Here is a 23402-nt window from a genome sequence, read left to right as displayed (position 1 = left end):
ATGAAGCGTGGGAACACCCCTTAACATCTTACTTTTAATACAGAAGGGAAAGGCTTCGACCATACCGGCAGGACTTTTCTCTTGTTTCATGGCAAAGTGAAGTCGTCTTCACTTTCCAGGAAGACTTTCTTGTACCTCTTAGATGACTGTGCAAAATTTCTTCCTCTGAAGCAGCTCATATATTGCACATATCTGGATTAATATGAAATAGGCATTAAAAAAAAAAAAAAGGAGGGAGGGGGATGAAGCTTTTCATCCCACGTGGTACAAACACCCATTAACACAGAGTGAGTCTGCAGCAGCCTGGTACAACTGCCACCTACAGCAAGCTGGAAAACTTGGAGCATATCGTCCAGTTTTAAAAAAAAACTTACTTGTCCAGTTTATTTCCTCCCATTAGCTTCAAAATAAGGAACAACACAAATTTGAGAAGAGCCTGGCTTGTTGAACAACTTGCAACTGTTTCTGTGGTTGTAGTCATCATGGTTGTAGTAACTAGTCCATGCAAGTCATGCAAATCTTGTGGAAGAGGATGCGGCACTCATGCAGTCGGTTTTCATTATTTTTCTTTAAGGCTAAATTCCTTTAGGTTCGAGAGTTCAATCCTATTTGAAATTCTTACATAAGATGGGGGAAGCAGCAATACTGTAACCCAGTCTCAAGGTCATGGGAGCTGGGGTTTGAACTTATAAAGGAATGGATGGCAGGGAAAGACTATCGAGAGATGCACTGGAGAAAGAATCCTTAGTTGTTTAGTCTGGACAAGGTAACCAGGAATGGATCCAAATTAAGGATGCTTCTGGGACTTAATGACAGGAAATATATGCTGTTTTCCTGGGTGACACTGGGAAGAGGATAGTTCTGTGTCTGTGGTAATGGACAATCTGTCTGCGATCTTTAAGAAGTTGCTTTTTGGACTTGTGCTTCCATCCTTTAAGTCTTAAGTGAGCGTAACTCTATTTCCTTGAGAGAAAAGGAGGAGTGTTTATTGTAGGAATGTGCAAACCACTAAACCTACACCATGAATAATAACACTTTTTTTTCCCAGTTATTCTAGGATGAATAACTTTTAAACTATTCTTGAACGTGAAAAAAAAAAATCAGTTGAACCAGATGCTTTCTTATTCTTATCTATTTTAGAGAACTAATTATCCCTGTTGTTGGTAGTGCTAAAGCTTACAAAATTGCTTCCATCTTTGAATTACTATAATTAAGACAATAACTTCCACATCTAGTTAACATTGCTGCGCAGCTGGTGCATTCATTGACATGCAGATTTTGGATTTTGTAAATTTTCTGCCATTGTGAATAAAAATTTTAAATACTTATTTTCACTTCCAAAATGTCTGTTTCTCATAAAGAAGTTTTTGTAAAGCAAATCAACTGAAACCAAACTCCTGTAACATTAGACGAGAATCTAGCAAAGTTTGGTTAGGTGATAGGACATTTTAGGAAAATATGTAACCACGGATAGGTTTTGTAGGTATGATTGCTCTGAATTTTGGATCCCGTTTCATAGAGATTTGGGCTTACTGAATTAAATGTCAAATCTGGAACAAGTCTGATGTTGGGCTTCTGAAATGTTATTTTGAAAGGAGTTATTAGTTAATGCAAGAGTTAATCTGGCACTCTGACAACCTGAAGTGGTTTACAAAACTAAAACTCTGTAATTAAAGATCACTAATATGAATAAAATGCATTAATGATTACTAACCAAAATGTGATTTAAGCTATAACTTTTCTGTACATCTTTTTACTTCAAGTTGATTTCTGTCAAAGTCTGTGGGAAGACTCGTGCAATCGGTGCTAATCTTGTTTACTTGTATATTCAGCAGCTTCAACTACGAGAAATTTTTCAAGGCCTATAAATTTAGATAGATTTTGAGCAACTTCCTTATCATTATTCATTCCTAATAACCAGCAACGCTATGAAATTACCTGATATTGGTGGCTGGTTTTTTATTTTTAAATTGTTTTTCTGTGGCCCTTGCTTTCATTACATGAATGCCTCATGGACTTTAATCAGTTTTGCTCAGTAAGTTAGAGATGTCCCCTGAGTAAAGTGCTAAAATGAAGAATCAAATATTGATTCATGCTGAAACTGAAACATTGATTTCTTTTTCAGACTGAAAATGCATATGAAACAGGGGGTACTAATGGTGCTCATTTTAGAGGCTCGACATGGAATTGTCTGTTGGTGCATAGGAGAAGGTTTGTTAGAGCGTAGTTGAAGAGCACCCGGGCTGCGAGCAGCTTGCAGGTACGCTACCAAATGTTCTCATAAATATTTCTGGCCAAGGGTGCTGGCTCCAGGGCGCATATCAGTGGGTCCAAAACCAGTGTCCAGTTACCAGACCCACGTCCGATGTCCTGCAGTGTTCAGTTTCAAGAATGCACTGGGAACGCTTCAGTACATGTAACAAATGTTATTTTTACTGCAGGCAGAGCAGTTAAGTCTAGAAATAGTAAAAGCTCTATATCCATAGTGATGGCAAAGGCATTGTTTCAAATATTTCTATATAAACTCTCCATTTTGCTGTGTGTGTTCCGAATTAAGTCCAGTTGCTCTCGCGCTCTCACGGGTTTCTAGACGTGGGTTTGGCAGCGTGGGTGTGGGACCTCGGTGGCACGGGAGGGCAGGGGGTGGCAGCAGGGGTATTGGCGTGTTGACAGCCCTCCAAAGCACTCTGCTGGCTGGAGCTCAACCCTGCAGCTTCGGGCAGTGCAGAAACTCTGCGCTATTAAAATTGTGTTTTGCCTAAACTGGAAGACCTGGAGGGTATTTGTTCCCTGAAATTATGAAGTGGGATCTGAGAAAAAAAGGTTAACAAGACCCATACCAAATTGTGAGAGGAAAGGAGGGTCAGGGTAAGGCTCGCCTTGCATTTAATGAAAATAGCAAAACTTTGGCTTATAAACAAATAATAATGCTTGGAATCTCACTGGACTGGTTAAGAACTTTATTTTTTCTAGTTAAAATACTCAGAGATATATAGGTAACCTTTTCCCTTTCTACTTTCTCCTTCTGCTCTGGTTGTGTTATGTAGTTTGAATTATTCTTAGGGCAAGGAAACATATAGTATTGTTTGGAGAATTTGTGATCAGTAACAAACAATAATTAATGCAATTTAAAGGATTAATAATATGGTCTGTCATCATCATTGGCCTTGTAGCTCAGTATTGAGCCCAGTACCATCTGTCTGGCTGAAGTGCATCTTCTAGGAAATAATTTTTTCTTCATTTGAACTGTTACTGCCAACATTTAAGTTGACTAGTTTGAATTTCTTTGGCACAAAGCCCTGGTTAAAGCCAGCTGTGCTTTTTTCATATTTAGCTCTTCTTCTTTAGGAGGTACTCAAATGCTATTGTAGTGACTTCTTGGGGCAGGTCGCCCAACTGAAGGCTTCATGTTACCTCTTCCCTTCCCCCCCTTTTTTGTATTTTTGTGACTACCAGAACTTCCTCACTCTTGTTCTGTAGTTTCTCTGGGATTCCAAGACCTATTAAAAGTTTTGTGTATATATCCAGAGAGCTCTCTTCAACCAGTAGAGAGTATGATTGTATTTGTCTGTATATTTTTCTCATCATATAACATGGATTCAAGAAATCAGAAATTCTGGTTTTAGCCTCTGTGTTTAAGCTTTGCCTTATTGCCAACACACATGGTTCATAGAAGTGGCTAAACAGACCTAAATGGTGTTCCCCCTTCCCAGCTTAAAGATCCAGGGAAATGGAAAGTTATTCAATTTTGAGGGCGTAAAGAGAATAATGTTTTATTCCTAACTTGGGGCTAGGCTTTCACTCCAAGCTATTCCGTCCTCTGGGTACACTGGTGTAAATCTGACCTATTTTAAGGGGTCTCAGCTGTGCTTGTTCTCCAGCCACTTAACCCTTCCTCTTTTGGTTCCTTATCTTTGCAAATACAGGCAGAGAAAATGGGTTTGTAAAGCTCGGTTCAATTTGGCAAACGTGGGCAAGCAGTTAAAAAGCTCTGAATTTGGGACAGTTCATGTTCCCTGTTATGCTGTGATTTAAATATACCAAGTTTCCATAGCCAGCTCCAGTCATCGCTGTGGTAAAGTATATTTTAGGAACTCTCTTTAGCAAAGGGATATGACCATAGAGGATAGGGGTCTGTTTTCTCATTGCACTAGTGTTTTATATTGAGCAAGATCTTAAATTCTTACATTACAAACCCAGGAATTTTTTATTTCTTGCATAGTAATATATATTGTATTAGAATACTCAGGACTTCTGTGTTATGAGATAGATTTTCTAGTAATATAAACATAATGATTATCTGGTATTAATGTTAGAATTGAGTATTCTGTTTTTTTTCAAGAGTTACTGGAATAGAGTAACTGAAAACATTAAAAAAAAAAACAATCCATGAACAGATTTTAAGCTTCTTAAAATCAGACTGTTAGTTTTTCCGTATGATGTACACAATGGCAATCAGTTTTTGGATGGACTGTTGTTGAATAATACATGACTGTAAATGGAGATTGTATGGAATCAGTTGGATAATTTTGAGGAATGCTTTAAGTACACTAAAGAGCCTGAATAGCAGTTAATGGTGCTTCAACTTTATTACTGTTTATTATAGTTGGCAGTTCAGTTGTATTTTTTTCTGCATCGAGTTCTCTAGTTTCCTATAGAACAGCAATTAAAAAGCTTACAAATAATAATAGTCAGATGCACTGTATCCTGTGGCAGCAAAATAGTTTTGCATTAAATTGTAGTTCTTGGCAGTCTGAGCGTGTTTATTGTTGGGCAGCTCCAGAAGATCAGCCGGTGCAGGAAGGACCAAGGCGGACGTCAGCATTCGGAGCTCTGCGAGCAAACAGGCTTTGCATGCGCCTGCAGTAACCCAACATGGAGCTTCACAGGACACCTCCAGAGCTGGGCCAGTGAGCTCCTTGTTCAGCCTCTGCTCAGCTTTCCCTGCTCCTGTCTATTTTCCCACTCCCTATCAAGACCAATATTTTAGTTACCTGTTTTAAGAACTGCTGAAGTAAGCAGAAATGTTTCTGCCATCTAGAAAGCAAATTAGAGGTACAATGAATAAACGTACATATCTTTAATACTTGGTCGGTTGTGAGATTTTGCTGTGAACTTGGACTGTTAATGCTGTTTAAACAACAGGGAAAAGTGGTGATCTGAAAGAGATTTAAATACCTAGTTGCTCTTGTTCATAGCTCCCATGATTTAAAAATGTTCCTCTTTCCCATTACAATTACTTCTATCATCTTTAAAGCTAAATGTTTGCTACTAGCAAGCACAGGCTGGGAAGTAAATGGAGGAACACATCATTCTCTTCATTTGGCGAAGTTCTGAAACTCCAGTGGGGAAAAAAATAAATCTGAGCAGCCTCATACAGAAGCGTCGCTTTCTTTGCTGGAATAAAGTCATGGCAGTGAGTGGAGTTGCTTCGGCAGGGGGCTTGTCTGAAACTCGCTTTGCAGTTTTCTATCGATATTGCCACACGTGTTTGCAAAGATTCTTGAATCTCAGGTTTTATTAGTAATACTGCTCATCTGCTGAATTGTGCTAACACTTTGCTTCATAATTTTAACTCTGCTCTAAGGAATATGCTCTGGTTTATTATAGTAATAGCCAATAATTGTAATAGATTTATTTGCTAGGTTGGATATTGGTAAGAATATCTGAAGCACTCTGGGGTATTTTACAGTTTTCTGCTTTTTGTGTGATTCGTAAAGCACGTGTTGCACATATTTGGTAGATCAGGAATGTGTTGTCAGGTATTTCTAGTGGCCTGTGCAGCATGAGATACAGTTTTTATATTGCTTCTAGCGTATTAAAACACTTGTTGCTGACAAAGTGCCTTTTGGCCCTGTATGTTTATTTCTTTGCAGGGTCACTACTGAGATTGAGAAAGTGAGGAAACACTGACCTAAATACTGAGAGATTCCTCCCTAGCTGAAAGACATTCCGCAGAATCTGCTTTCAGGTGCTTTTGTTCATCTGACCATGCCTTATCATTTATCTCTCTCTTTCAGCTGTCGGACAAGCAACAGAAAGAGTTTGATCGTAACATCCAGCACGTCTCCAACTCTCCCGCGGCCACATTCCCCTCTTCATGGACATGCAGGTAATTCCCTAAGACTGCTTTACCTGGGAATCATTAGGAAAAATGTCAGTGTTCTTTGTAGTGAGTTGGAACATACTGATACTCTACATCAAAATATGCTCTTTGAAACTTATTCTGACTTAGTTTTTCATCTTTTCTAAATTGTAAGAGGGTCCTGATAGTTTCAGAATAAATGTTTTATCTCATCTGCTCTGCACTGTCTAGTTTGCTACCATATCCATCCTCCACTCTTTCTGCAGGATTCAGTCCTCTTACGTCCTGCAAAAGAACCTGAGATAGAGAACAAAGTAAAATAAAATAAAATAAATACATCTAAGTAAATATCTTGCTTTGAGTCTCCTAGCATGGTGAATTTGTGCCGGTGATTTAACTGCAGTTCTCATGAGAAGAAACATCCTCCTTGTTTCTGTATGCCTCCAGCAGCCTGTCAGCTGTGCAGTGTGCCATCTTACGGTCTCTATCTGCTACTTAGAGCAACATGAGGTGTTGAGGACTCTTTTCTTTTTTTATATTACTGCCAGTTTTACCATGGCAGCAACTGGGAAATGCTCATTTCAGAGCAAATGGGCAACTGCTTGTTAGTCATCGAGGTGAAGTGTGTGGAGATGTTCTTTCTATAGAAAAAGAAAGAGTGATTGTTCAGCCTACAGTAACCACGGATTTTCAGAAAGGGTCACGCATGCAGATTCAACAGCTTGCCTGAACAGCATGTTTTCTTGATGCTTTTATTGCTGAGGGAGGTAGGTGATGTGTGACTACGTTGTTTTTGATATTTCAAAATGCCAGAGAAGATGGTTGGACTTCAGGTATGGCCCTAATGGGCACCAGTCAGTAGCATGAAACAGCTTGCATTTGTTGCACATCATCCACGGTGGAGCCTGTCTGGAAGCACATCACTGTTGCACGTAAGACAAGTAACTGTTGTTTTCATTACAGTCAGACTTTCCTCCTCCTACATGGCAGTATGTTCTGTAAATACTTTCTGGAGATTCAAACTAAGGAAATGCTGAGAAAGAACAGCAAATTCATAGTAGCTCACCTAGAAGGAGCCATCTGCTTCTGTTTCTGGAGCACTGCATTTCGAGAGGTGACATCCAGCCTGTTGAAAGGAAAAAGAAGACCAAAGTTATTGTTCAGGGATGATCATAAAAGCCTCAACAACTCTAAGTTTTCATAAAAATCTGACATATTTCTTCGGGATGCTGTAAAGGCCAGTCATGGAAGGCTAGGATGTTACTTTAATGACATTGGGGTTTTTTTTATATGACCCATGATTTTCAAATTAAAATGTTAACAGTATCTTAAAAGTGGTATATTAAAACCATTTTCTTTTTGCTTCAGAATCTCAGATAAAATGCAGGGCCAAAAATTTGCATAGGGCAATTCCCTTTCACTTCAAACGCCTTGGTTCTGTTGTATGTGATTATGATAGTGATAGCTTTGTAAAATTTGGTTTCAACAAGGCATTTTTCTGGGTAGAGTTTCTCCACTTAGTTACATTGTGCTCTTTACTTTGTTCTTAGAGTTGATATATATGTTGGATTTACCAAACTCTAAATTAGCTGTACAAGCATTTAACTGAAGTGACAGAGAAAGATGCTCCTCAGAATATGAAAGAAATGTCCTTGCTTGGCAGATTGCAACAAGATGTTGACATGATCATTGCTTGGAAAACAAATGCAGAAATGTTCACAATAGAAACATTTATATTTTCTTTTCTTTTTATTTGCTTTTCTTCTCTGACTATTTAAAAAATGAAAAATTGCTCTTGGTGGTTTTGATGCTGTCTCAGGCTTTGACAAGCTTATCTTGTTTTAGAAGTATGCGAGTGTCTTCTAGAAACAAGAGTAACTAATCAGTGGTGTGCCATCTTTCTTTAGCAATAATTGTCAAATATTGCCATTTTTTGTTCTGATGTTGCATGTGGAATTTAGAACTATTAATTGGAAAGGACATTATTTGTGACCTCCAAGAGTAGCCAGTAGAGCATAGGAAGATAAATTACTTGTAATTTAAGTTCTCTACCAGTACTATATTTAGGAGTCTTCCCTGGGAAAAATAATTTATTCAAGAGAGAAAAGTGGGTGAAATTTAGAGTAGAGTCACAAATATTTTCTTAAGAAATATCATATATGAGATGTGAATTTGAGAACAGGCTGTGATATTTGTTTGGTATTTGAATAGAATCTATGAATCTGTTTGTTCAGGCACATACACTGATAAGTTGCTAAGAAATGCTGGAGCCTCTCCCTGGCCTCTTTTGTCTTGAACACGCTCTTCTTGATGCCCATTCTGAACCTCTCTTATGAATCAAAGGAACAGCAAGCATGCAGAGAAGTCAGGGACACTTTCTAACACGTTTCTGTTCACTCTTGATGTCAAGTCCTATATGGCACTAGCCTCAGGAGTTATTCTTCTGTATGTAATGTGAAAGTCAGTGGGTGTGGTATAGCACAGTTGACTGTCTGTCAGGCAAACCTACCTCCTAGTGAACACTGATCCAGGCAGATACACTTACTATCTGAAACAGCATCCAATAAGATGCCAGGCAATTTCATATGCCAGATTATTTCATATGAAATAACGCTTTCCAAAATAAGCTGGGACCTTGGGATAGAGAGCTACAGCTTGTTAACTTCATGGGAAAGTCACTCTGCTTGTTTACTCTCCCAAACTTGAAATGCTTAGTTTTAGGAATAACAGGTTTGAAAATTTGCCCTTTATTCTAAATTATTTTTCTTTCAAAATCAGAGGAAAAAAGATATACACATATGTTCCTTACATTTGTTTGTATTTCTTTGAATTAAGTTTTTAAAAAATGAAAATAACAGAGAGATTACATCATGAGGTTGATTACTAAGTTACCATTAGATTATATTTTAAAATGAAAAGCTTAAAGTCAATCAAAGAAGCAACATCATCTTTATAATTCAGTAGGAAGGAGATAGGTTCTTACTGCTGGATAATTGAAGTTCAGGCTATTTTAAAATTTACTTTCCACAACTGTAAGGTAGCCAGGTTGCTCACTGGCTTCCAGTGGAGACGCTTGTCACGACTGGGACCTTTGTCCTGCTCCCATCTGTAATGGCAGGTGGAGGGAGCTGCTCGCAGGCAGCAGTGTGGTACTGAATTAAATTATTCTGCTCTTACACTGAAAGTTCAGTTCCACCTTCTGGCAGAAAAATGGCTATTACTAAGGTCTCTATTTATTTATTATTTTTAGAGTGGGCAGAGCATGTAACATACCACTCTAGATCCTGCCCTGGTTATTAAAGCTGCAGTTCATCAGCATTTCACGTGTGTGATCCTTGATCGTGTGAGAGCACCATGGCATTCACTATATATGAGACAGGTGGTACACAGGGTGCTTAAACTTTTTTGGTCATTTTAAGATTTGTGTATGCTGGAAGGCAGCTAATTCTGTAGCATGCAATAAGATCTTTAGCTGCTTGTGTTAATATTCAGCAAATAACGCTCGTATATCCTACACAGAAGACCACAACAACTTTGTCTTTTATATTTATTTATTTTTACAAATCTCAGAAGCAGGTTTTACAAAATGGTTCTAGTGTGAATTTTGGGACTCATTACCTCTCTGATGAATGTCATGTTTGTAGATGATAGCTGAGACTTTCGTCTACCTGTTGCCTGTAAGGTCTGGTTTTGTATTTTGAGGATAGCGGATGTACAAATGCTTTGGCTGCATCCTTCTTCCTGTGTCCGGAAAATGTAAAGGTTCATGCCTGAATTATTAACGTTCATGTAAGTGTGTTGATTTACCTAATGGGCAATCATTCTGTGTAACAGCCTCCCTTGAGACAGAGTTGTTTCAGGTTCAGTAGTAGCAAACTATAACCCTTGAGCAACAGGGGAATTTACCTTTGCTAACAGAATAAATAGGGTTTTGATCAGCCTTGGTGAATGAGACCATTGCACTAAGGCTTCTCTTATTAAAATTCCTTCAACTAGAGCAGATGCAGCAGTACTGGGAAATTTTAGGGAAAGTAGTAATTCCCCTTCTCCCTGTTGTTGTTTTAAAAGCTTCACCCAGACTTGAATTGAGTAGAAGAACTAATTGCTTTTCATTTTAAAACTAGAAGCAACTCACAGGGGATCTAATTAAAATTCCAGTGTCTGGAAGGAAATATGCCATATAAATCTGAAAAAGTAGTTGCTTAAAAATTAGTAGTATCTCCATACCAGATCATGCAGGCTCAGAAGAGTTTGAACGCCCACATACTTAATTTCAAAATTTAAAGACTGTCATTACCCACTTTCCTTAGTTATTCTGAAATCCTGTTTTGATCATAATCTGGAAAGTTTACAAAAGATTGATGAAGATATAAAAAGGCAATGACAGTTCATTGCTTGTTTATAACAGCATTGGGCAATGGGCTTTTTGTTTAAAAAGATCATCTTGACACAGTAGGGTTCATCAGCATTAAAGCTTGAAAAATGAAGGGCAAAGACCAGGGTTCCCACCAAAAGTGGCAGCCTTCCTTCCTTTGTTAGGAGATGTACATAACCACGGAAAGGCCTCACTCCTGCTGCATTTCCTCCTGGTCTAAAATGCTCCTTCAGCTCTCTGCCAGCATGAAAATGGTGACCCTAACTCTAGCCGTGTACTGCTACCAGGACACGTGTGTTTATGCACCACGGAGTTGTTTACTTTGTGGCTATTGTAGCCTTCTTCCATCTTTCTTGTAAGCTTGCAGTGCCATCTAGACTGTCAAACCACTCAGTCTTCTCTTAATTCAAAAGCAGCACAATGTCCCTGTTTTTCCACTGTCACCATAAAAATAAAAATGAGTACAAGCTTAATAAATGAAGCACCAAAAATCATCTAGTTATTGATTTCTGATCACTCTTTCCCCTTCCCACTTGGGATATACTGGGAATGGGTTAAATGGTATCCAGTTTTGAGTGAAGGCTTGCATTGTGTTATATTACACTGTGAACTCGTTGTTAGTTCCTAACTAACAATACAAAAGAAAACCAAGCCAAAGGAAGACAAACCTGTTGCTCAAACTCTTTGTTTTTAATTTAGTTTGCTCTTGATGAAACAGATTGTGGAGTGGTCTGGAATTCACTTACCTCTCCAGTTCTCTCATCACCCCTTGACACATGTTAGATCAGCCTGGGGCTGCTTTAATCTCAACCAGCTGCTATTTTTCCCCTCGTAGACTTGTAGACCAGATGGAGTTTGCTGGCCTGTGCTGCGCTGTGGCCATCCTCATACCCCAGAAGATATCAGCTTGTTCTCCCTTTCCTCCTCCCTACCTGCCCAGGCATGCATGCCAGGTGTGCACACACCTTGCTCACGAGAAGTTGTGGAGAGATGCTACTGCAGATTTTTGTGAACCATTTGTATAGCTGAAATGTGAGTGAATGTTACCTTCAACTGAGGACAGTGCTTACATTCCGTTTCTGCTCAGTGTAGCAGTTAAGGTGTATGAATAAATTGGGTTGAAATTAATGCAACTTAATTATAAGCTTCAGTATAGTGCTGGATGGGACCGTAACCTCGCAAACAGTGCTGACTTGGGGGGCGAGCTGGGCACCTAGTACTTCCCCTGAAACAGAGACAAGTCCTTTGCAGATGGTTCATCATTGATCTTTGACTTTTCAACATGACTTATAAAATAAATCCATTTTCTATGGGATCTAAATTTGAAAACATTTCTGATGAGCACAGTTATGTACCTTGCAGTGTATTGCTTGTCCAGTATCTATTTAGTTTTCCTGCTCTTATTTTAATGTTATTTTACTGTCTGTGCACAAAGAAATGGCTGTTGGCATATGTTTACTAGGTATAGTTTCTCTTTTATGCTTATATTAAGGATCTGAAAGAGCAAACCACTTAAGAATATGCCCAACAGAAAGCACACTCGCTGACATGAAGCTTCTAATTCATCCATAACTTTCAAAGGTTTCTGCAGTTAGTCTGTAAATGATTCTGGCTTTCAGAAGGGCTTTCTATGAAATGGTTGCTTTTTACTTTGAAATAAAATACATTACAATATACCACTTACCAACCATATGCTTATACATCACATGACAAAGCCCAGAGAAAGTATTCTTGTGCCAAGAGAAAATTAAGTGTTATTTTTTTCCTCACTGTATAAATTCACTGGAACTTTCATTTTCATGGTAGAAGTATTATTTCAGAAAAGTGGTAGTTAGGGTGAATGCTGATATGTTATAGCCTGATCATCTTACATGTGTGTAGTCCTTTTATTATCACGTGCAGTTCCTTTGGTATGTCTTTTTTTTCCTCAGTGAATTTTGCATTTAGCCTTGGCGTACATTGTGAAGAAATACTTCTTACTATATATTATTCCTGAAACTGTCATCAGTGTCATTTCTAACTCAGTTTTTTTGTTGAGAAGTGTTAGGAAAAGCTTGTATATAGAAATTATTGCAAAATATTAAAAGACTATATTGTGTATGTGTGATACATTACTTATCCGAAAGTAAGAAAGAAAACGTACACCTTAAATGATTTTAAAAGGAGGGAAAATACTGATACATCTGTATCAGAACATTTCTTTAGCAAACTAATGCTTAAATGAGCAAAGACTCAAAGCTCCATATTTTCAATTATTTGTGACTACCACTTGCAGTTGAAAGTCATTCTGCACAGTGGAACTTACTCAGTTTGTTGCAAATGTGAATGAAATGTTTTTGGGTGTTGTGTTTTTGTTGTTTTTTTTTTTTTTACTTTCTCAAACAGGCAGCAGCCCTTTGGACAGTCCCAGGAACTTCTCTCCAAATGCACCTGCTCATTTCTCCTTTGTTCCTGCCCGAAGGTAAGGCAGGATCTATTCTCTTTGGACTGGCAAGCAAATAGTTTATAAGCTTTTATTTAGAAATGGCCTATGTCTTAGAAGTTTTTTGATTGTGTTTTGCTTTCTCTGATGTTTCCAATTTTATTTTGTTTTATTCTTTTTGGTTTAGATCTTGGCGGCACCCAGAATGTATTAGGTGCTTTTCAGACCTAGAAGAAGATTAAATTAAGTAGTCAGTACTGCCTAAGGAGGCAACGTTCTTCCAGAAAGATGACATGTAGGGCATGTGATATGACAAATAATTTAGTCATAATGACATTAAAGCCAGTTATGATTAGGATAATCATGTCTTAGTTGTAATCCTAGATGTTCTTCTCACTGAATAACTGCGGTGTATTCAAAGTGTACTGATCTTCTTTGCTATGTCTGCACAAAGACGTAAACATACACAAAATTAGGCGTGCACAACTGTGTGTGCATTCATTCGCTGCATTCTGACTGGTAGCAACTTTTTAGTTTTCTCTACTCTCTTGGGCATTGGTGTCAAGAGTACATTATTGCTCTAATGAGGAAAATAACTGATAATTGAAATTGCAAGTCTACAAGAACCTCTAGAAGAAGAGCAGCATTGAGAGATCTGAATGTGAAGCTATCATCTGTCCTGCAGCGAATGCTAGACAAATGCTGTTCATGCTGTATATCAAACTAGTGGAAAGAAATCTGATACTATAGTGATGAATTTAGTGTAAAGAATAGGATAGAAAGAATAAAGACAGCTGGGAGAAGCAGACAAATGGTGTATTGAATGTTGTATCCCAGCAGGTAGGCAGAAATAGATAATGATACAGAAAGTTAAATTTTGTGGAGAAATAAAGAACAGGAGAAAAAGAGAGATCCAAAGCAGGGTTTGGGCATAGTAGCAGGATTATGAGACTCAGGTGTGGGGAAGATATTTTGGATTTGCTAAACTCTGCCTTGGCTGAAAAAAACCCAATCTGTGTTAAAAATGATCTGAGAATGGAAAAAGTGTGATCATCCTGAGAGGAAGTAAGTTTTCTGAGAACAACAGATTTAGCTTGGTGACTAGTCAGAAAAAGGATAGGTCTCAAAACTTCAAAGAAGAATAAAATGGCAGGTAAATCCTGGAGCGTTTCTGCATTGAGGTGATTAGGTAGAAGACCTGGTGTCCTTGAATACTGTTTGAGGTAGACTTTGGTCTTCAGGTCTTACATAAGAAAAAACTTCGTAACAGCATGTGAAATGTGACAGACTGGATATGTATTTTTCTGTTGCCTCAGAGGGAAAAATTAGTATTTTACTTGCTGGTAAAACAATTCAAATGGACTCACAGCATCCATCTTTATTTTTAAAGAGGTATCTGAGCCTGATCTGGGTATATTCAGTAAGTTCTGTTGAAGTCAACTGAGTTTTTACCAGTTTTCACAGTATCTGGAGCTCTGGACCCTAGAACACAGGAGGAAAGTTAGAGCTGAAACCATTGTCAAAATTTAACATAATTTTTCAACATCATGTTTCAACTTGATGTTTCAGTATCATTGCTTTCTGAAGTTTCAAGCAGCAAATAAATGTTTTAATACTAAAACTTGGAAGAGTGCCCTTTCATACTTTTCCACTTTTTAAATCTAATTTTTAAAGAAATAGATGAATAAAGATTAAGTCTGTCCTCTGGAATGCTGTGGTTCATTTTACAGTATGCATGTTGCTCTCTATACTTTTTCTGTCATTCATTGAAAAGAACACTTAAGCCCAGCTTGGTTTAGAAACTTGTTTCTATTTTCTACTTGCATTACACCCTGAATAGCTATGCCAGCAGTACCAATACATATTTATTAGATTATCACATAGTGGTATCAGAATAACTTCTATATGATGGTATTAAGTAATTGCAAGTGTGGTGCTCTGTTACCCCAGAGAAATGGATATTTCACTGTACCCTTTTGATTGGCATTGCATGGGTCTTAAGAGGTGGTTCTTACCTGATTTCCTCCTGTTGCCGTCACAGAAATTATTTGTTGCTGATTTTCTGCCTTTTATATTTGGTTTAATTTCTTCATTTATTATCCTGTTTGGACATTGTCTGTGGTTTCCATTCTTTCATATTAGCCCTGTGATGAGTTTATTCTTGGGACAGAGTAGGAAACATATTTGAAAAACTTGTTTTATTGTAAAGCCAGTTTCACTACAGTATACTGCAAGATTATCCTTAGTTTGACTGGTGATTAATCATAGATCCTTTGCTAGACACCCTTTCAATGATTGTGTCATAGCCACAAAGTTAACATGTTCAGGGATCTTCCTGTTTGAATAAGGAAATGTATGATTAATTCTGTCCATATTCACTAAAACTGATCTTAGCGGAATACCAGTAACAGATGATGAGGGTTTTTTCAGAAATCACATGTGCATCTTCTACTTCTCCCTCTCTCATTATCATTGTACAATTTCTTCCACACAGCCATGGACACAGAGCAGACAGGTAATGTGTATCGTATTGCTGCTGTTTGTATGTGTGTATGAACTATGCTTCTGTGCAGCTGAGCCTGTGTCCCTAACAAGTTCATGCTGTTATAACCCCATTTAGGCATTCAGCTTCTATTCTTTGGTAATCAAAAAAGGAAATCTTTGCATTTTGGCTTAAAATGATAAACAGGTAGTGCTCTGGAGAAGATGTGTTGTTCTTCTAGCACCTTCTTGTTTTGAAATTGATCTACTGTTCATTGGATAGCATTTAGCTGCCATAAAAATACCTCCTTCATTAACTAATTAAAATGTCATTTAAAAGGCAAAATTTGTTGTTTGCATGTTTTTATTGTGCTAGCAAAGAATCTATAATAAAGAAAATAAAAGACCTAAAAATTTCTTTCCAAGTATCTTTTCCTAAGAAATATTGCGTGAGATCTCTCTAAAAATATGTTTATTAACAAAACACTGCAGTAATTTTGAAATGTTTTGCATAAACGAAGGAGGAATTTTCTTTTAAAGTCTTTTTCCCGTTGCCTTTGATTTGGAAGATTTCTACTCTTGTCCCACTTCCTTCTGCTAGAATAGAGCTGATATGCATTGTCCTGACTGCTTAGCACATTGCTTGCCTAGATTGCATCAGCAGAAAATAGCTCAAGCATGAAGAGGTATCCTGGAATTTTCTAATTGAGAAAGACTTTTTCGGTTAACTTTGTCAAAATGAAAATTCTGAAGTAGTTTCAATACACAATTTAGTCAACTCACTGTTTTGCTTTCCTTTTGCAAAAAATGAGTGACCTGTGCTTTCCTGTCTACTGTTTGAGAAGTCAGGAACACACTGTCTTGCTTTGGGACTGAGGGTCCAAACTGAGGTTAGAGCATTGACCTAAATATTTCCCCAGCACCCCTGTATGTTACAAGAAGCTGAATGAAGATCATTGAAGTTTGGTGTTCTGTCACTGACCACATGATCCAGCAACTTTATAATGCTGACATTTGTTGTTTTTCAGGATTAAGAAAGGAATTTAATTTCTCTTGGAATTTTTTGAGATTGTTCTTCTACATGTAATTGTCTTGTCAAAGAAAACGTCACCTGTGGCTAAATGGGGTTTAGCTATAGCATAAGCATGCAATAGAAATCTGCATTACAGCTTGATTATTTTTTCTTAATGCATGAAGCATGAGTCTTTAAAAACTCTTGACATAATATTCTCTCAGTGATGTAGAACAGTGAGTGTATTTTCCTCTTGTTCTAAGGTAGATGGCAAAGAAGAGTAGTGTATATCAGTGCCTGAAAATAAATGCCTGGGTGTGCATTGAACTTTTTTCTGAAGATGAGGCTTCATGGGTGTGGATAGTGGGATGAGAAGTATTACTGTGAAGATGATAACAGTTGAGATTTTGATAAGAACTAAGCACTATTTCAGACCTGTATGAAACATCCTATTTTATAATGCACTTGCATAAATGTATTGTATCTACACGTAGCAAAAAACCCCCAAATCTTTCCAAAGTAGGTTAGAATGACGAACTGTTCTAATTCAGCTTCACTTTATGACCAGTTACTGATAATCTGCTGTAATAAAAGAAACAAGCAAATGGAAACTGATGTGCGGAAGAGACTTCTTTAACATCCATCCTGTCGTGCAGCGGGACACATTTGTCCATTATAGGACACAAAATGCATGCAAGACTGAAATGAAATCAGAGGCAGAAAAAGCACTGTGAGACTGAGCTGAATGTAGTTCAGTTTCCATCCTCACCGAGGCAGGTTCTGGGGGGAGAAGAGGGTTTCAGGGAGGGCAACACTGATTATTCTCAAAGCAGTTGTGTAGTTCCTCAGTTTTGACATTGGTAAGACAAGACCTTTTCTGCAGTATCTCCAGGATGTTTTGGCTGTTTTCCCTGAGGGTAATGTTTCTTTGGCTATGATAGGGAAATAACTACTAATATTATGTTGACTGGAGGTGAAAGAGACCCTAGGTGAGATTTCTGTGATTTCTATCTCCCTTTATTTTGAGTGGACCCCTCGGCTCTGTTCAGATCTGCTGTAGTGGATTTAATTCACCAGCTGTGTTAGGCGATGTGCTAGGCAGAATGCCTTCTGACTAGGTAAACTAACGAATCTGCTTTCAGTTGATTCTTGATCTAGTATGATTTTTTTTCCCCTCAATTTTAAACTTTATTTGGAAGACAAGGAACTGCATAAGTAATTATCTTAGGCATGACTGTCTTCTTCACATAAGTTTGAAATGAGCTGATTTCATTTGTCTGTTTTAGAAACTCCAATTTTTGCACAACTGGTCACATTTACAAAGCATCTACTTAATGCAGGAATCTGATGCCCATTTGCTTTATCTTTTCCAAGGTCACTTACTTTTGCTTTTAAAACTTACCCTAGCTGCTTTTTCACAAAGGTCATTGTAAATAGGGTACCTCATTTATCTGAATAACTTGAGACTTTAATAAAAACGTGAGGTTAAGAGATTTTTGGGGGAAAAATGCTTATTTCCCCCAAGAATTAGCCACAATATATCCCTGACAGTAATTTCCCTTACTTCTTTTCCCCAGAACGGATGGACGCCGCTGGTCCTTGGCCTCCCTTCCTTCATCTGGATATGGAACAAACACTCCCAGTTCAACAGTTTCTGTAAGTGGCACAGACTTTTCCAAGCAATTCAGTTTGTACAAACACACCCTAACAAACCAGCTTTTGAGTCTTTACTAAAATATCTGATCTTTCTTCATTGTTTTGCTAACATTATTTAATACACTAATTATTTTAAAAATTATTTTAATTATTGGTTCTGCTGCTTTTTCCTCCATTTCCCAGCTCCTGTCATCTTGCACTTTGCCTTTAGCATTGGTGAAATCCCAGTGCAGCACTTGGCTCGACCAATCAGTTGAGAGGCAGAATGTCTCAGAAGTGGCAGGACTCTAAGCGATAGTGCATAACTACTAGCCAGCTCTCACCTTTTTGTAACTGGGAAATGAAATTCTTGTCTGCTGTCAAGTTCTTAGTATGAAAACCTCTGCTATCAGGCTAGCAGAAAGAAAAACTGATAATCCACATCTGTTACTCAACTCCAATAATTTGAACCTCCTAATAAAGCTGTTCAGTTCTTACGCATGTCATTAGAAAGGCTGGCTGCAGTTTGCTTGAGTTCTGTACTTTCAAAAGGCTAGTATGTCATTAATATCAGTAAGGTAGCAGCACTGTGTTAACCCTTATAACTCTCAGATACATCATACAATGAATCTTATTCTTTAGTTTATGTGAACTAGATGTTGTGGTTATCCACGTAACAACCTTGCAAAGCCAAGCATAGAAAAATTAGAAATGTTAAGGCTACCTGTACAGACTTAATGTAACATGCTTTTGTATGTGTGTTATGGTGAGTGTCTTCAACTGTGTGGTCATATATCACTGCCTCTTTTCGTAATACTTCTACTGATCATTTTGGGTTTTGTTTACAGAGTATGTTCCGAATAATTGTAATACCTGCATTAATTAGGACTCAATATTCCATGTTATGCAAATCTTACACTGAATGCAGTATCATTGTTTTCCTTGTGAGCTGTTCTGTTAAGTTCATCCATAAATTTCTAGTGCTTCTCAAGCACAAATTTATCATCACAGTTCCTTAGGAAGTGAGTGGGTTTTGTTCATTTTGGGATTTTTTTTTTGTCTCCTTCGAAGGCAGGTGACTTGATTTCAGTCTCCTGTGGGAGAAGTCTCTGTGTGCGTGCGCGCATGTGTGTATGAATATATGGGCAGGAGCACAGAAAAATGTGGGAGAAGATTTCATTATCAACATGAATAAGATGCCCCTGGTTTTGCTGCGAAGCAGTATTATATATTCAAGCACATGAGAGCAGCTGTTAAAATGGAGCTCTGCTTTTGCCTTTATAGTCTTAGGTTAAATCTTTATGGGTATAAGCCATGGCTAAGTCCTTTTCTGAGTACCAGCTATGAGAGCATGGAGCAAGTACAGTTACTTTTTGTATGGATGACATCCAAATAGTTTGATCATTGGTAGTCACTGTGAGAGTTTCCAAGATGCCTGTGAAGATGACAATTTGGAGACCAAACTGCCTGCAGTGTGTAAGTCCTTCTTACCTGCAGGTGTGATCAGTAGTTTTTCAAGAGTTTATAGTTTGACCAGCCTTTGGGTAGAAGTCCATGGAGAGAGAAAAACTAACAACAACAAAAAATATCCGTTGGAAGTATGAGTCCTTGCTTTGAAATAGGGACATTAAAGCTACTTTTAGAAAGTTCTCAGCTTCCTGACATGGGAAAGAAAATACATTTGTCTTTTGACATGTTGCCAGAAATAGCTAGATCATTTTGATTGACATTTTTCCAGAAAAAAACCCAAAAAACCCCAACCCAACAGATCTGAGATAGACATGTCACATAGAAAGCATCAGTTCAAATGGTGTAAGTATTGTAAGCAACAGAAAACAGGTTGGTATAATGAGAAGCATGAAGTGATGGTCATATACAGATCTGAATTCACCTTCCTGCAGGAAATAGTTAGATTAAAACCTGTAATTCCAAGACTTTTTTCTTCTAAATGGCTGAGTCTCTCATGTCTTTTTCTTTTGCTGGTTCAGTGTTACAATCTCAGAAAGACATTGAAATGGGCTGTTAAGTAAGTAGTGATGCAATTCTTGGAGCTATTAAACTTAGTATTACATTTCTAAGCCAATCCTACTTACTACTTGTCTGTGACAATACTATTATCATAGTATTTCATAGATTAGAATTAATTTGAGTTGATCTGAATAACACCTCTGAAGTTGATAAAAGCAGTATTATTCCTGCATAGACTTTAAAACTGAAGTAGGAAGTAGTCAAGGGGCTTGTCAAAAGGGCACAATGAATTAATGCTACAGATGCGAATATAACAGAATTTTTGGCTTCCATTTCAAGTGATCAGTCTTCAGGATTACATTTCTTTTTCAAGCAAGATAGAGGGAAGCCGGTAGACCTTCTTTCTGGTGTACATATCAGTAGGAAATGAAATATCAAGAAGAGTGTCAGTTCTGTGTTCTGCTGGCCTGAGTTCTGTATGGCAGTTAGAGCTGACCTCCATCAATGTGGTCATAGATCAGCTGCTCTACCAATCAACCAACTGAACAAACCAAGACATTTGTCTAGTCTAAGGTCAGTGGAAACCTGTAGATTCTGCTTTATTTTTTGCTTCCAAATGAGGGATAGCACTTTTAAAAAAATACACATTTACCCTTTTCATATGAATCATGAAGACCAGATATACATCATCAGCCCAACACTAAAAAAGCTAAAGACCTTCTTTCAAATTAGATGAATATAGAACAGTCAGTTGAATGGGCCAATATACAATTATTTTTAAACATCTAGTGTGCTATTCATTTTCTAGATGCAGAGTTAATATATAAGCTACTGTAGTGTTAGCTTGATTTTTTTTTACTGGAGAAGAGTTGGTGAATTCTGCATCTGTAATTAAGACACCAGAGGGATGTTTGTATTAGTCTGCTGCAGATATTGAATACAGTGATGTGATTACTTAAAAATCAATGCTTCAGAAGTATTTCACTTTGCTTTCACGCTTTTTCATTGAAAGGTTGTACACCTTAAGACTGCTAGAGAAGCCCTTGGCAGAGGAAAGTCCATTTCTCATCATGGCCTTTTTCTTCAGGACTTGCTTTAATTATTCTCTGGAATTACAAACTTTGTGATCTGATTGCTTTTAAGGAGAGAAAGTGGAGGGAGGATTTTGTTCGGTCATCCATGAGCTGACTAGCACTGCTTCCCGGTGATTTTGCTGTTAGGAGACATAAAATTTGTAATGCTTTTTCTAGACTATCAGTTTTGATTTTTTTTCTAACTCTAGTGACTAGCTAACCGTCCTTAATGTGGTAGTTTTAGTTTAATTTTGTTTTGAATAAGACATGTATTTGTAATGCCAGAACTTGAGTACCTGCTAATGCAGGTTTGTAAGATAGTGTCTTCAGTACTTCCTGCTCTATTGCAGGACCTGCGTTATTCATCATGAACGGGATGTCAACTGAGGCGTACCTTTTCTTTGAAAGTGTTGCTGTTTTTTCATAGGCAGGTACTTCTCCCCGCTCTTTGTATTCTGTAAGACACAAAGACATCAAAGAAAGCTCTGAAAGTCAAACAGGACTTGCGTAATTCTGTACTACAAGGACTTCCTGTACTTGGGATAAGCAGTGTGCACAGCAGAATAGCTGTGGGCAAAGGGGCTATCAAATACCCAGGCTCTCCATCTTGGCTTCAGTGTGGATTAGACCAGTGTAAGCTGATACATCATCTGGATGATCATCACTGTGTGGACACTGCTGGATAAGACTTCCCGACATGATCCCTGCACCTAGACCTGCCTGAAGGAAAACATTGGAAGTGGTGGCTTCCAGTTCCAGCCACACCTGGGGAGTTTGTGCATGTCCCAAGGCTTTCAAGGGGGTTCTTTTCTGTAAATACTTCTGTGCAGTGCAGAGGGAATGGATCTGGGGTCTGGAGCTAATTATATTTTTATCAAAGAATATGATCTTTAGGTTTATAAGTTCTGACGTGCAGATCTCCATCTCAGTTTTGGCTAGAATTCTCTAGATAAGACTATGCTAGGATCTGCAACAATCTGCTTAGTTTTAAATCAGTTCAAGTGTAGCTGTTACCTTCTTGACAAATTTGGATGTACCTGTTTTATGTGATTTCAGAATATTTTCTCTTTGCTGTCAACATTACAAACATGCAGGACTTGGTGAAAAGCCTTGTCAGCATCTGGCTTTCATTGCTTGGCCATACTTCTTAGCTTTCTTTTCCAAAAACCATCAACAGCAAATAAATCTAGAAAAGCATGCTAGGTGAGTTAAAGCTTTGGTCATACGTGTTATATCATGTATAATTCTCTCCTACCAATACCCCTGGTACTAGGATGCCCTGCTTTCCAGTGTGAGTGAGGGTTATTGTAGCAAAAGGAGAAGTTTTCCCACTGGAACGGTGTACATAATTAATTTCATCAGATCAATAAGGAGCATTGGAACTTAGATTAGGATAATGTTTTTAATAAGGCCCACTGGTGCTACTCTGGTTATTCAGCACTTCTTTCCCACACCCCACCACCCCCCTCTGCTTTGTTTTTAAAGAGGATTTTTAATTTGCCCTTACATAATATATTTTCTTACTTTTGTAAAATGGAAAGGGGCATTGAAAAATCACGCAAGAAGAAATGCATTTGTTAGTTGACCTACAGCTTTTTCCCCTGGAACATCCAACATTTGATGTTATTAACACTTCCCTCAAATATTTGTTTTAATCTCAGGTTTCTTGAAGTTCAAGGATTAAAACAGTTTCATGTCTATCATTATCACAAGACGTGTCATATAAATGCATCAACTACTTTAAAGATGAATAAGCTGTTCATAACAAGAAACTATTAATCTTACAACTCTGCAAAGTCAGCTACTTTCATTTTATTATTGCCTACTTAGTTAGAGAAGAAGCCTGATGGGTAAAGGAAGGGAGAAATAAAATCCTGACCATTTACAATAGCAATTTCCAATGAGAGCCAATGATCAGCAAAAACTCTCACGTCTACACAGCTCCATAGCATTCTGCATGCCAGTGAAACTCGAGCTAAGAGAGCATGAGGGAAAAGGAAAGAAAGTTGCTCACCACTCCAGGAACCTCCTTGTCCTTTCGAGAGTAGCACTGGTACTCACATACCTTCCTTTCTGCCTCCTGATAGTAAATTACCTGCATGATAAGATCTAATGGTTCCAGAATCAGATGCAGTGGTTCCCTGGCCTTCTCCCAAAGTCGTCTTGATCTCACCAGCTCTGTTGTTGTACCTAAGAGTTGGCTTAGCCTAATGAGAACAACAAAGAGAGGCACCTGGTCTGATAAGTAGCTTTCTTTTCCGCTGGAGTGTGCAGTGTCTGGCAGAATCCGTTCCTCTTCCATTCATTAGCTGACCCCTATGCATGCGTTTAGTGCATTTCTTTTCTGTATT

At 38.0% G+C, this 23402-nt stretch overlaps 1 protein-coding gene and 1 long non-coding RNA gene across 11 annotated transcripts in view; one reads left to right on the top strand and one right to left on the bottom strand.

Annotated features, from left to right (window-relative positions):
- Positions 1–23402, top strand: part of MAST2 (microtubule associated serine/threonine kinase 2) — a 198834-nt gene that overhangs the window by 122464 nt on the left and 52968 nt on the right. For 8 of the 10 annotated variants that reach the window (XM_069788839.1, XM_069788842.1, XM_069788838.1 and 5 more), the window contains 4 exons: positions 6021–6112; positions 12846–12921; positions 15377–15397; positions 17953–18031. In XM_069788839.1, the coding sequence (XP_069644940.1) occupies positions 6021–6112; positions 12846–12921; positions 15377–15397; positions 17953–18031 (268 nt within the window). The remainder of the gene's footprint in view (positions 1–6020; positions 6113–12845; positions 12922–15376; positions 15398–17952; positions 18032–23402) is intronic. The other 2 variants (XM_069788840.1, XM_069788843.1) reach the window with 1 other exon arrangement.
- Positions 7150–23392, bottom strand: LOC138686374 (uncharacterized). The gene is made up of 3 exons (XR_011325713.1): positions 23147–23392; positions 21446–21506; positions 7150–7211 (listed from the first exon to the last, which is right to left on the bottom strand). It is a non-coding gene; the product is annotated as an uncharacterized lncRNA (long non-coding RNA).

This window comes from Haliaeetus albicilla, chromosome 8, assembly GCF_947461875.1.
Source record: "Haliaeetus albicilla chromosome 8, bHalAlb1.1, whole genome shotgun sequence".
Taxonomy (NCBI): Eukaryota; Metazoa; Chordata; class Aves; order Accipitriformes; family Accipitridae; genus Haliaeetus; species Haliaeetus albicilla.
The sequence above is the reverse complement of the archived record's forward strand: the minus strand, read 5'-3'. Positions and strand labels throughout refer to the sequence as shown.